At 39.9% G+C, this 14,534-nt stretch overlaps 1 protein-coding gene across 1 annotated transcript in view; it reads right to left on the bottom strand.

The window, feature by feature from the left end:
* The window catches only part of UQCRC2 (ubiquinol-cytochrome c reductase core protein 2), a 31,469-nt gene extending 17,468 nt beyond the window's left edge, over nucleotides 1–14,001 (bottom strand). The window contains exons 1-7 of the mRNA XM_060031881.1: nucleotides 13,868–14,001; nucleotides 11,010–11,093; nucleotides 10,763–10,912; nucleotides 9,743–9,807; nucleotides 8,328–8,384; nucleotides 7,987–8,111; nucleotides 5,926–6,023 (exon numbers count right to left, since the gene is read on the bottom strand). Of these exons, the coding sequence (XP_059887864.1) occupies nucleotides 5,926–6,023; nucleotides 7,987–8,111; nucleotides 8,328–8,384; nucleotides 9,743–9,807; nucleotides 10,763–10,912; nucleotides 11,010–11,093; nucleotides 13,868–13,900 (612 nt within the window). The 5' untranslated portion in view covers nucleotides 13,901–14,001. The remainder of the gene's footprint in view (nucleotides 1–5,925; nucleotides 6,024–7,986; nucleotides 8,112–8,327; nucleotides 8,385–9,742; nucleotides 9,808–10,762; nucleotides 10,913–11,009; nucleotides 11,094–13,867) is intronic.
* Between the last annotated feature and the right edge of the window lie 533 nt (nucleotides 14,002–14,534).

Here is a 14,534-nt window from a genome sequence, read left to right as displayed (position 1 = left end):
TACTCACAGACTGGAGAACACTTATATCACAGAAGTCCACCCACTGGAGTAAAGGTTCTGAGCCCCACGTCAGGCTTCCCAAACTAGAGGTCTGGCAATGGGAGGAGGAATTCCTAGAGAATCAGACTTTGAAACCTAGTGGGATTTGATTGCAGGACTTCAACAAGACTGGGGGAAACAGAGACTCCACTATTGGAGGGCATACACAAAGTAGTGTGTGCATTGGGACCCAGGGGAAGGAGCAGTGACACCAGGGGAGACTGAACCAGACCTGCATGCTAGTGTTGGAGGGTCTCCTGCAGAGGTGGGGTGTAGCTGTGGCTCACAGTGAGGACAAGGACACTGGCAGCAGAAGTTCTGGGAAGTACACCTTGGCGTGAGCCCTCTCAGAGTCCGCCACTAGCCCCACCAAAGAGCCCAGGTAGGCTCCAGTGTTGGGTTCCCTCAGGCCAAGCAACCAACAGGGAGGGAACCCAGCCCCACGCATCAGCAGTCAAGTGGATTAAAGTTTTACTGAGCTCTGCCCACCAGAGCAACAGTCAGCTCTACCCACCACCAGTTCCTCCCATCAGGAAACCTGCACAAGCCTCTTAGATAGCCTCATCCACCAGAGGGCAGACAGCAGAAGCAAGAAGAACTACAATCCTGCAACCTGTGGAACAAAAACCACATTCACAGAAAGACAAAATGAAAAGGCAGAGGGCTATGTACCAGATGAAGGAACAAGATAAAACCCCAGAAAAACAACTAAATGAAGTGCAGATAGGCAATCTTCCAGAAAAAGAATTCAGAATATGATAGTGAAGATGATCCAGGACCTCGGAAAAAGAATGGAGGCAAAGATCGAGAAGATACGAGAAATGTTTAACAAAGACCTAGAAGACTTAAAGAACAAACAGAGATGAACAATACAATAACTGAAAAGAAAAATACACTAGAAGGAAACAATAGCAGAATAACTGAGGCAGAAGAACGGATAAGTGGCCTGGAAGACAGAATGGTGGAATTCACTGCTGCGGAACAGAATAAAGAAAAAAGAATGAAAAGAAATGAAGACAGCCTAAGAGACCTCTGGGACAACATTAAACGCAACAACATTCACATTATAGGGGTCCCAGAAGGAGAAGAGAGAGAGAAAGGACCAGAGAAAATATTTGCAGAGATTATAGTCAAAAACTTCCCTAACATGGGATAGGAAATAGCCACCCAAGTCCAGGAAGTGCAGAGAGTACCATACAGGATAAACCCAAGCAGAAACACACCAAGACACATAGTCATCAAGTTGGCAAAAATTAAAGACAAATTATTGAAAGCAGCAAGGGAAAAATGACAAATAACATACAAGGGAACTCCCATAAGGTTAACAGCTGATTTCTCAGCAGAAACTCTACAAGCCAGAAGGGAGTGCCATGATATACTTAAAGTGATGAAAGGGAAGAACATACAACCAAGATTACTATACCCGGCAAGGATCTCATTCAGATTTGATGAAGGAATCAAAAGCTTTACAGACAAGCAAAAGCTAAGAGAATTCAGCACCACCAAACCAGCTCTACAACAAATGCTAAAGGAACTTCTCTAACTGGGAAACACAAGAGAAGAAAAGGACCTACAAAAACAAACCCAAAACATTTAAGAAAATGGTCATAGGAACATACATATTAATAATTACTTTAAATGTGAATGGATTAAATGCTCCAAGCAAAAGACACAGGCTTGCAGAATGGATACAAAAACAAGACCCATATATATGCTGTCTACAAGAGACCCACTTCAGACCTAGGGACACATACAGACTGAAAGTGAGGGGATAGAAAAAGATATTTCATGCAAATGGAAATCAAAAGAAAGCTGGAGTAGCAATACTCGTATCAGATAAAATAGACTTTAAAATAAAGAATGTTACAAGACACAAGGAAGGACACTACATAATGATAAAGGGATCAATCCAAGAAGAAGATAAAACAATTATAAATATATATGCACCCAACATAGGAGCACCTCAATACATAAGGCAACTGCTAACAGCTGTAAAAGGAAATCGACAGTGACACAATAATAGTGTAGGACTTTAACAACTCACTTAAACCAATGGACAGATCATCCAAAATGAAAATAAATAAGGAAACAGAAGCTTTAAATGACACAGTAGACCAGATAGATTTAATTGATATTTATAGAACATTCCAACAAAAAACAGCAGATTACACTTTCTTCTCAAGTGCACACGGAACACTCTCCAGGATAGATCACATCTTGGGTCACAAATCAAGCTTCAGTAAATTTAAGAAAATTGAAATCATATCAAGCATCTTTTCTGACCACAATGCTATGAGTTTAGAAATGAATTACAGGGGAAAAAAATGTAAAAAACAGAAACACATGGAGGTTAAACACTACGTTACTAAATAACCAAGAGATCAATGAAGAAATCAAAGAGGAAATCAAAAAATACCTAGAGACAAATGACAATGAAAACATGACAATCCAAAACCTATGGGATGCAGCAAAAGCAGTTCTAAGAGGGAAGTTTATAGCTATACAAGCCTATCTCAAGAAACAAGAAAAATCTCAAATAAACAATCTAACCTTACACCTAAAAGAACTAGAGAAAGAAGAACAAACAAAATCCAAAGTTAGCAGAAGGAAAGAAATCATAAAGACCAGAGCAGAAAAAAATGAAATAGAAACAAAGAAAACAATAGCAAAGATCAATAAGATTAAAAGCTGGTTCTTTGAGAAGATAAACAAAATTGATAAACCTTTAGCCACACTCATCGAGAAAAAGAGAGCGAGGACTCAATCAATAAAATTAGAAATGAAAAAGGAGAAGTTACAACAGACACCACAGAAACACAAAGCATCCTAACAGACTACTACAACCAACTCTATGCCATTAAAATGGACAACCTGGAAGAAACGGACAAATTCTTAGAAAGGTATAACCTTCCAACACTGAACTAGGAAGAAACAGAAAATATGAACAAACCAATCACAAGTAATGAAATTGAAACTGTGATTAAAAATCTTCCAACAAACAGAAGTCCAAGACCAGATGGCTTCACAGGTGAATTCTATCAAACATTTAGAGAAGAGCTAACACCCATCCTTCTCAAACTCTTCCAAAAAATTGCAGAGGAAGGAACACTCCCAAACTCATTCTATGAGGCCACCATCACCCTGATACCAAAACCAGGCAAAGACACTACAAAAAAAGAAAATTACAGACCAATATCACTGATGAATATAGATGCAAAAATCCTCAACAAAATACTAGCAAACAGAATCCAACAACACATTAAAAGGATCATACATCATGATCAAGTGGGATTTGTCCCAGGGATGCAAGGATTCTTCAATATACGCAAATCAATCAATGTGATACACCATGTTAACAAACTGAATAATAAAAACCACGTATCATCTCAATAGACGCAGTAAAAGCTTTTGACTAAATTCAACACCCAGTTATGATAAAAACTCTCCAGAAAGTGGGCATAGAGGGAACCTAACTCAACATAATAAAGGCCATATACGACAAACCCACAGCAAACATCATTCTCAATGGTGAAAAACTGAAAGCATTTCCTCTAAGATCGGGAACAAGGCAAGGATGTCCACTCTCGCCACTATTATTCAACAGTTTTGGAAGTCCTAGCCATGGCAATCAGAGAAGAAAAAGAAATAAAAGGAATACAAATTGGTAAAGAAGAAGTACAACTGTCACTTTTTGTAGATGATATGATACTATACATAGAGAATCCTGAAGATGTCACCAAAAAACTGCAAGAGCTAATGAATGAATTTAGTAAAGTCGCAGGATACAAAATTAATGCACAGAAATCTCTTGCAGTCCTATACACTGATGATGAAAAATCTGAAAGAGAAATTAAGGAAACACTCCCATTCACCATTGCAACAAAAAGAATAAAATACCTAGGAATAAACCTACCTAAGGAGGTGAAAGACCTATACTCAGAAAACTATAAAACACTGATGAAAGAAATCAAAGATAACACAAACAGATGGAGAGATATACTATGTTTTCGGATTGGAAGAATCAACACTGTGAAAATGACAATACTACCCAAAGCAATCTACAGATTCAATGCAATCCCTATCAAATTACCAATGGCATTTTTTTTTTTTTTTTTTTTTTTTTTTTGCGGTACGCGGGTCTCTCACTGCTGTGGCCTCTCCTGTTGCAGAGCACAGGCTCCGGACACACAGGCTCAGTGGCCATGGCTCACGGGCCCAGCCGCTCCGCAGTTGTGGGATCTTCCTGAACCAGGGCACGAACCCGTGTCCCCTGCATCGGCAGGCGGACTCTCAACCACTGCACCACCAGGGAAGCCCACCAATGGCATTTTTTACAGCACTAGAACAAAAAATCTTAAATTTGAATGGAGACACAAAAGACCCTGAATAGCAAAGGCAATCTTGAGGGAAAAAAACGGAGCTGGAGGAATCAGACTCCCTGACTTCAGACTATATACTACAAAGCTACAGCAATCAAGACAATATGGTCCTGACAAAAAACAGAAATATAGATCAATGGAACAGGATAGAAAGCCCAGAGATAAACCCACACACCTATGGTCAACTAATCTATGACAAAGGAGGCAAGGATATATAATGGAGAAAAGACAGTCTCTTCAATAAGTGGTCCTGGGAAAACTGGACAGCTACATGTAAAAGAATGAAATTAGAACACTCCCTAACACCATACACAAAAAGAAACTCAAAATGTATTAGAGACCTAATGTAAGACCGGACACTAAAAAACTCTTAGGGGAAAACATACGCAGAACACTCTTTGACATAAATCACAGCAAGATTTTTTTTGATCCACCTCCTAGAGTAATGGAAATAAAAACAAAAATAAACAAATGGGACCGAATGAAACTTAAAAGCTCTTGCACAGCAAAGGAAACCATAAACAAGACGAAAAGACAACCGTCAGAATGGGAGAAAATATTTGCAAACGAATCAGTGGACAAAGGATTAATCTCCAAAATATACAAACAGCTCATGCAGCTCAATATTAAAAAAACAAACAACAACCCAATCCAAAAATGGGCAGAAGACCTAAATAGACATTTCTCCAAAGACATGTAGATGGCCAAGAAGCACATGAAAAGATGCTCAACATCACTAATTATTAGAGAAATGCAAATCAAAACTACAATGAGGTTATCACCTCACACCAGTTAGAATGGTCATCATCAGAAAATCTACAAACAACAAATGCTGGAGAGGGCGTGGAGAAAACGGAACCCTCTTGCACTGTTGGTGGGAATGTAAACTGATACAGCCACTATGGAGAACAGTATGAAGGTTCCTTAAAAAACTAAAAACAGAATTACCATATGATCCAGCAATCCCACTACTGGGCATATACCCAGATAAAACCACAATTCTAAAAGAAACATGCACCCCAATGTTCACTGCAGCACTATTTACAATAGCCAGGTCATGGAAGCAACCTAAATGCCCATCGACAGAAGAATGGACAAAGAAGTTGTGGTACATATATACAATGGAATATTACTCAGCCATAAAAAGGAATGAAATTGGGTCATTTGTTGAGATGCGGATGGATCTAGAGACCGTCATACAGAGTGCAGTAAGTCAGAAAGAGAAAAACAAATATCACATATTAATGCATATATGTGTAACCTAGAAAAATGGTACAGATGAACCGGTTTGCAGGGCAGAAATTGAGACACAGATGTAGAGAACAAACGTATGGACACCAAGGGGGGAAGCCACGGTGGGGGTGGTGGTGGTGGTGAGCTGAATTGGGCGATTGTGATTGACATGTATACACTGATGTGTATAAAACTGATGACTAATAAGAACCTGCTGTATAAAAAAATAAATAAAATTAAATTAAAAAAAAAATGTAATGTGTTTTATCAGTACCTCATCTGGTGTCACTTTTCCAATCCTATAATCAGGACAATATAAGGAATTAGCCAAGGCATTTCGGTAAGCTGCAGCATGCAAATTTTCAATGACGTCTGTAAAATAAGTAAAGAAGCAGTTACAGAAGTGTGATTTAAATAAAGACAACACGACGTTTAGAGCCTAGAAAGCAACTAAACTACACAACTTTGGTCATCAAATTCAAGTATTAAGAGGACTGAAAATATAATTTCATTTAACCTCTAACAACTGTTAAAATTCTGCCACTCGAATGTGCTGAGAAAAATAAGAGTTTCTATGATAGCAGCTTCTAAATGTCAGAGTCCACCTAAACTCTTCTCTAACTTTAATCGACCTGGTATCATCTGGAAACCATATATGGATTTCAGATTCAGAAGTCTGAATCTAATTACAGTTCTGCCACTGATTTGCCATGTGACCTTGATTAAGTCATCTAATCTGAATTTTGCTTACTTCTAGGTTCCCTCTCGAGGTAACAAGGGAGTCGTCAGGGTAAGAGGAGATATGAAAGTATCAGTGTTAGGTCATATTACTAGCTTACAGGGGTCAAATGCCACTGCCAAATTGTACACCTCCCTGGCACTGTTCCTACTTTCCTGGTTCAGTGCCTTTGCTTGAGGTATGTCTCTTTTATTTGCTTATTATTTGGGTGTTCCTCCACGCCAGGCACCGTGCTGGAAACACAGAGAGCAGTAAGACACATGTGTGCCCTCAAAATGTTGAGGGGGAAAAACTGTAAAATAAAGTATTACGGGTGTGATGTTAGTAGTATATCAAAAGTGCAGCGGGGGCACTAGGGAAGGGCAGTGGGAATTGGAAAGGAGTAATAAAAGTAAAATCTGGGATGAGTCTTACAGAATGAGTAGGTGTTTCCCAGGTGAATGATCTGGGAACAGCATTTGAGGCAGAGGACACAGACAAAAGCATAAAGTATGACAACAGTCTGATTCAAAGGGGAATTGCAGCTAGGAGAGCAAGAAACAAGGGAGGGAGGCAGGGGACAGATCATTAGAGTTACCATATATGCTAAGTTAAAGAGCTTGCCTTTAAAGGATTTTCACTGGATTTTCATGTCAGAAGGATCACTGTAATGGCGATGTAAAATGTACATTGCCATTGGTGGAAGATGTACACCTGGGGGCAGAGACACAAGCCAGGAGACTACAATAACTGTCCAGGCAGAAAGGATAAGGGCTGGAGCCTCACTGCTACCAGTGGGGAAGAAAGTTACTCTGGACACTGAAATCATCTTTTGTACAATTTTACCATTCTATCTATTTCTTTGGTAGAGGTGTGGAGTAACAAAGTTATCTCCGTGAAATAATATGAGCTAACAGGAACCAAGCACTCATTATATTCCAGACACTTGACAGGAGACCCTCTCTTGACAGGCCTGCATCTGAGAAGTCCATCCCATTCTAAGCCCCTGCAGCTGGTCACCTGCTTACACCTCAGTGGTCTACCTGCACACTTCCGCTCCTACCAGAAGCGCTATGACTTCTGAGAATCAGTGGTGCTTTTTTTTAAAGATTTGTTTTGCCAGATGTGCTTGTCAAGATTAGATAACTAAACGTTATATAAACACAAATATGAATATAAAAAAGTTTTTTTTTTTTAAAAATTAAGTTGATTACTTTGGAAAGACACAATAAAAGTGAGTTGGCTAAACAATAATAGCAGCAGCAACAATAAACTGCTGCCAGATTTAGTGTAAGCAAAACAACCACTGAAAAAACACCAGGGGTGGGGTGGGGTGGGCAGTAGGGTGGATGGGTGGGGAGATGGGGGGAGGGGGGCGACACAGGCAAAAGGCTAGGATTCTATAGTCAATTTACTTGCTATCAAAGATGAAAAATAACAATACAAATGTTTAGAAATGAACAATATGTTTTAAAAAGTGGACAAATTTTTGAAGAGGGTATTTTCAAACCCAAGGAGAAAAAGAATTTCGATAGCAATTTTATTCTTCTACAAATTGATCTTCTCAAAAACCCAGTATCTTAGAAACAATGGAATATAATCTAAAAGTGTACTTACGAGCCTGTGGATTCTGAAAAGCCACAGCTTTGTCAATCCTTAGCTGAGACTGAAGGGCAGCTACCTCCCAGCGATGAAATTCTGGTGCTGTGGTGACATTGAGCAGGAACTCCATTAGAATATCACTACAGAAGACATGAAGATAAGGGTTACCAGTCAAAAATTTAAAACCAACATCCATTCTACATAACTGTATTGCTCTCATTATTAAACTATAGGCAGTTTGTGAATAATAATCTGAAACCAACATCAGAGGTCATAATGCCACATTAAAAAAAAGACAACTGAGCAACTTAGTATTTCTTTAAAAGCAGATGTTCTAAACACACAAAGGTACTTACACATCATCCCGCAGGCATTCCACAGTATAAGCCATGTTTTCCCTTGTTGAAATCACACTGAGTCAAAAATAAATTACAGTGAATTATCTAAATCAGAAGAACAAGCTTTCCCTTATATCTTTGTTAAGTCAACCAATTCTTTTGGAAAAAATTATTTTGAAGTACATAAAGTATAAATAATAGTATAACAAAAATACACTCAACTAAATTTAAAAAAGATTTTTAAAAATCTTAAGAAAACTGCAAATATTTCAACCTTAAAAAAAAAGAAGAAAATCCTGACATGTTACACATGGATAAACCTTGAAGACATTTTGCTAAGTGAAGTCAGTCAGTCATGAAAGGACAACAAACACTGTATGATTCCACTGATACGAGGTACCTAGAGTAGTCAAAATCATATAAAGAGAACACAGAATGGTGGTTACCTGGGGCCAGGGGAAGAGGGGGATGGGGAGTTAGTGTTTAATAGCTACAGAGTTTCAGTTGGGGAAGATGAAAACATTCTGGACATGGGTGGTGGTGATGGTTGCTTAATGACACTTATTGCCATAGAACTTATACAACAGAAGATGGTAACTTTTACGTTAAGTATATTTTACCACTACTTAAAAAAAAAGGGCAACTTTAAAGTTGAAGGTCTCTTTGTACCATTCCCAGGCTAACCCTCACACTTTCTCCCACTCTAGAGACAAACATAATCATAGGCATTACATATTATTTTGTTAAAAACCTCATACCTTAAAAAAATCTTGAAACTTGTTTTTCCACAAAACATTTTGTTTTAAAGCCTGCTATGTTGAAACAGATTGAGTTCATTCTTAACTGCTGCATAGTAGTCCCAGCATATTACTATATCATACTTCACTTATGCATGTCTTTAAAGATAGGCATTTAGATTGTTTCCAGTCTCAATAACGATAAAGAATCCCTTTGTGCATGTGGATTAAAAACTGTTAGGTTGTAGAATATGCTCATTTTCAACATTAATAGATAGTCCTTGATTCTTTCCTATGTAGATGTATCAATTTATTCTCCCACCAGCAGTTTAAAATGGTATCACACTGTTGATTATAAGTAAATATCATTGTTTCTGGCTTCCTCTTCTGGGAACAGCCTGTTCCTCTCCTATGTCTGTCCATTTACTCTTTGGTTGTTTTTTCCTAATTTGTAGTTCTTTATTTTTCCAAATAATCCTCTCCATGTTACATATGTTGCAAATATCTATTCCTAGTTACTTAAATTTTTACTTTAAGGCATAAAGATATTTTACATTTTATGCAGTCAAATTCATCAGTCTTTTTCTTCTTGTGCCTTAAGAAATTGTTAACCACCTTGATAACAGAGAAAAGTTCCTTTACAATTGATTACCTTCTGGTGTTTTCACTATTTCCGATTACTTATTTTTAACAAACCTTAATTCTCCACCAACTGCTTCAATTCCACGGGTTATCTTGAAAGATGAAGCTCCTTTTGTAGTCTTAGAAATGAAAAAACAATTGTTTTTAGTAGTTTTTTAATGCTAAGCTTGCCAAACATCACTTTATGTCAAAATCTAAAGTCTAATTGTCATTAAATTCAAAAGGAATGCTAACCAAATAGTGAATCCTTTTTAGTTTAAGAATTATAAAACAAAGTTGACCAAAAAGCACAAGTATAGATTTTTATACAAAGTACATTTAGGCAAAAATTCCATTATCAAATAAAGCTTACTGGATTCATCCATTTATTCTGAAAGAGATTTGCGTATGAGAAAGAGTAATTTTCTTTCCGTTTCTGGCACTTCTTTTTTAAAATTAAAAATTTTGTTTTTTACTGATTTCTTATGCTCTAGCACTAACATTCGGATGGACACTAATTTAATGCTTCTCTATGGTAAATATCCTGTGGTTTTTCATGATGTATTAGGGGACTGTACTGGGTTGGAAGTGTCCCCCAAATTCATGTCCACCCAGAACCCGCAAATGTGACCTTATTTGGAAATAGCCTTTGCAGATATAAATATTTAAAATGAGGTCATGCTGGATTAGAGTGGGCCCTAAATCTAATATGACTGGAAAAATTCAATAAGAGGGATATTTGGACACAGAGACACAGAGGGGGCCATGTGAGAACAGGGGCAGATATTGGAATGATGCAGCTGCAAGTCAAGGAATGCCAAGGATTGCAAGCAACCACCAGAAGCTAGGAGAGACAAGGCAAGATTCTTCCTAGAGCCTTTAGAGGGAGCACGGCTCTACTGACACCTTCACTTTGACTTCTAGCCTCTAGAACTGTGAGAGGATAAATTCTTGTTGTTTAAGCCACCCTGTTTGCAGTCATTTGTTACGGCAGCTCCAGGAAACTAATATACGGATGTTGCTTTTAGTTTTTCTTTTCTGTAGGACCAAGGTGCCACAGATTTCTAAACATATTGAGGTAGTAAAGATGCTTACCAAACTGGATGCAAGACGAAGCAAATGAGAGGTTCCTAAATTGTTGGAGTCCTCATATCTGCTGCCTGCTTTAATGAACAAACCAATTCTTGATGCAGGAGCATAGTTTTCGAGAGAAGCAATCACTAAACCATTTGGTAATTTGGTAAACTGTATTTAAAATAAAATAGGGATGTGATTAATGTCTTTATATTACCAAGGACAGTAAGGCACGTATGTGTCCAGTGAGCAACTCAGTGGGACTAACCTCAAGGTCCTGAGGATGTGGAGGCACTCCTGCAGGGGCAGTTGTGGCTTTAGCTTTGGGAGCAACTTTGAGGGAATAAAATCTCTAAACACAAAAAAGACAGGTTACCACATCTCTCAAAAGAATAGTGCATTGTATCCAAGTGGGCCCAAGCAATAGAGGGTGTTCAGTGGTAAAAGAACTCCATGGGGGGATTTAGCTGATTAACTTTACTATGAAATTACTACCCACCAGTTTACCCATGCCACTCTTAAATCTCTAGTTATTTGTGACTTGTAGAGCCTGAAGGAATACTGAGTTGAACATGTTCATTTTGTACTATGTAAAGAATTACTGTATTTTCTTTTACCTTTTAACTACCTTATTAAAACTTCAAGTGGTCCTTTCTAGCTCTAATGCTTTGGAATTTTTTGAAAAAGTGTGGAATAGCCACATTCATACCCTTTTATAGATTTCAGCATTATTGTTTCCCTTATCTGCCCAAAGAGTCTCATCTTTTTAGTCTATTTTCCAATATGACTTCATTTCCTTAATCAGTTTAGTAATCTTTAAAAAAGACAAAGTATATCAAAGAAAACTTCCTCCAGCCCCCGATATTTCCCATAGTATCTTCACTCTCTTCTGTGCTACATTAAGACTACACAACCAAAGGTTTTATCTTCTTTGACTAATATACCCTGAGATTAACAATAGCTTCATCCATAGTAGATTCTCAGTATATATAATACGCAGCCACTGGAAAGGTAAAGGGGTCCTCTTAAATGTCAGATAATGGATCCAAAATGCATAACTTTATTCAGTTTTTTTTTGGCAAATGATATATAATGCCACATAATTCATTCTGATTATGTCTAAGGATCTTAAGGTTACTAGTGGAGATGTTGAGAGTTAATCCTTGGTACTCCCAGGATCAAATGAACATGCTGCTAGAGTTTCCCAAGGACCCCCCTCAGAGGCTGCAATGGCTCTACTCCGTGTTGTCCAGGACGGTTTTTTGTTGTGCATTCAGCATCAGTGCTATACTATCGATAAGCTGGTTCCTAGTTTTCATTTGCTGTTAGTGCTTTCAAATTATAAATTCCAATTAGCTTTGCTTTATCATCATCAATTTCATTTCCTGGGTGTAGTATAGTTAACCCTACTATTGATTCTAGCTTTTGATTTTCCAGAAAGTAAAAAAACTGCTGTGGGCACAGCAGTTCAAATAATCCATAGTTCTATTGCTAAGGTACATTTAGGTGCTCTCCTCTCAAATGTGCCTGAACAGTGATACTTTGTTGGTTAGGTACTTCCTATAATTTGTCCCATTCAAATCTGTTGCAAAATATTATCCTAGTAATTGTCCATACAACTACTATTTTGTTTCAATAACAAAAGATGTATAAATTTATTCTTATGTAAAATAAGTGTTACAAGTAGAAACAATTGCTTTCAAGCTTATTCCAATTTGTTTACATTGGTCCTCTTCAACTCTGTTATCTTTGAGCTCTTTTTTCTACTGGAAGGTGGGGATGGATGCAATGGAGGAAGAGCTTTTGGGTCCTTTTGCCAGTCTAACCGGGCTTCTCTCTAAGGGTTATTAATCACTGGTTAGTCTAGGTGTGCTAAGAAGGGTAAGAGAATTACAGTCTAAATTACAGCTATTTGTAAATTCATATTTTATCTATTTAAACATTAAGCACAGGGAAACTCCATTCCCTGGTCTTCTGCACCTCCTTCTAGAAGGTTACTCAGTAACCCAGGTACTCTTGACACTTTGGGCTGGAAAATTCTTTATTGTGGGTGGCTTTGTGCACCGTAGGATGTTCAGCAGTAGCACTTCCCCCCAGGCTGTTACAACCAAAAATGTCTCTAGATACATTGCCAACTGTCCCCTGGGGGGGCAAAATTGGCCTCGCTGAACTTTTTTTTTTTTTTTTTTTTTTTTTTTTTTTTTTGCGGTACGCGGGCCTCTCACTGTTGTGGCCTCTCCCGCTGCGGAGCACAGGCTCCGGACGCGCAGGGTCAGCGGCCATGGCTCAAGGGCCCAGCCTCTCCGCGGCATGTGGGATCCTCCCGGACCGGGGCACGAACCCGCGTTCCCTGCATCGGCAAGCGGACTCCCAACCACTGCGCCACCAGGTAAGCCCTTCGCTGAACTTTAAATCTCAGAGACTGAGACTGTCCCCCCTTGACAACCACCGGTTCACACTGATATAACACTGACCCTAGAGGAGTTTTCCCCAAGCGATAGCTGTGTTTCACTCGGGCTTGAAGGAGTCTTAAGAAGCTCTAGAGGGCACGTCAAGAAACCCTCCTGGATAAACTCTAACAAGAGATCAAGAAAAGCACACTTTATACAGCCAGGACACCACAGTAGCAATCAAGTTCCAGGCACAGTGAAAAAAGCTATAAAGGAATTAACTCATTTCTTCTTTATGATTTTACTCATAAGCCCACTTAACCGTTGGGGAAGCTGATGCTCCGTGATACGCCAAGAAGAGGCTGCAGTTGATAGGTTAGGGATGGGGGACTAGGTCTACGCCGGCCTCCTGCGGCCCAGATCTCGCGGTCTCCTTCTGCACACCAAGTGCAGCAGTGACCTTCAAAGGTGTCTCCACCCGAGTCGCTTCACCTCCGCTCTTAAGCCCTCCCCCTCTCTTCAGGTTTTCCAGCATTAAGTCTTCTCTGCTCAAAGCACGAGCTGGCCTTCCAACGCCCAATCCACCCAGCCTGCAGCCCACTTGGCCGGCAGGATTCACCTGAAGGGCAGAACAAAACCCAAGGCCCCGGGAGCCCAAACCAGGCACCTCCAGTCCGTATGACCTTGCTGACAATCTGCTCCCCCACCCTGCCCCAAGCCCGCCAGCTGTACTCACCGAGAGGGACCCAGCTCTGGCTATTAGCCTCATGGCTCAAGATTGCTCTGAGCCGCGGTCACAGCCGCCTTAGAGTAAAGCAAGATGGCGGCGGACGGCGGGAGCGGCCCAGACTGCCCCGCGGCACTCTTTCCCACGCCTCCTACGTGAGGGGACTCTCTATACGACCGACCGCACTCTACTGCTCCTTGGAGGATGTTGGAACAGTCCAACTCCTCCAAGACGCAGGATAGGGAGACGCATAATTTCGTAACGCAGTTTTCAGAAGATAATTTAGATGATTTAAGTTACCGCTTTTTGAGTTCTCTTCCTGGCCAGGATATCCGCTTTTTAATCCTCTTCTGACTACGTCTGCGACAGCCCATCGCAACCCCCCCCCTCCACTTTGGATTCTTCCGATCCGGGCTGTCCAATGAAAGAGCCCCGGTTCGCCGGATCCCATCCGCGGCCTCTGGGCTCCAGTCTTCTGAACTTCAGGACTTCCTGCACTGTGGAAGCCGGCGGCTGTAGGAGACTATTCCATATCTGACCTTCTACAGAGACATAGGCCTTGAAGCCGGGTATGATCGCCTCTTGCTTGGTGAGGTCCTCACTAGCTCATTAGCTCCATAGGAACGGAGCCCTTGTCCAATGAATTCGCCGCTCTAACTCGCAGACCAGGCTTGGG

The sequence above is a fragment of the Delphinus delphis genome, chromosome 15, assembly GCF_949987515.2.
Source record: "Delphinus delphis chromosome 15, mDelDel1.2, whole genome shotgun sequence".
NCBI classification, from domain to species: Eukaryota; Metazoa; Chordata; class Mammalia; order Artiodactyla; family Delphinidae; genus Delphinus; species Delphinus delphis.
This window is presented reverse-complemented; position numbering and strand designations above follow the sequence as displayed.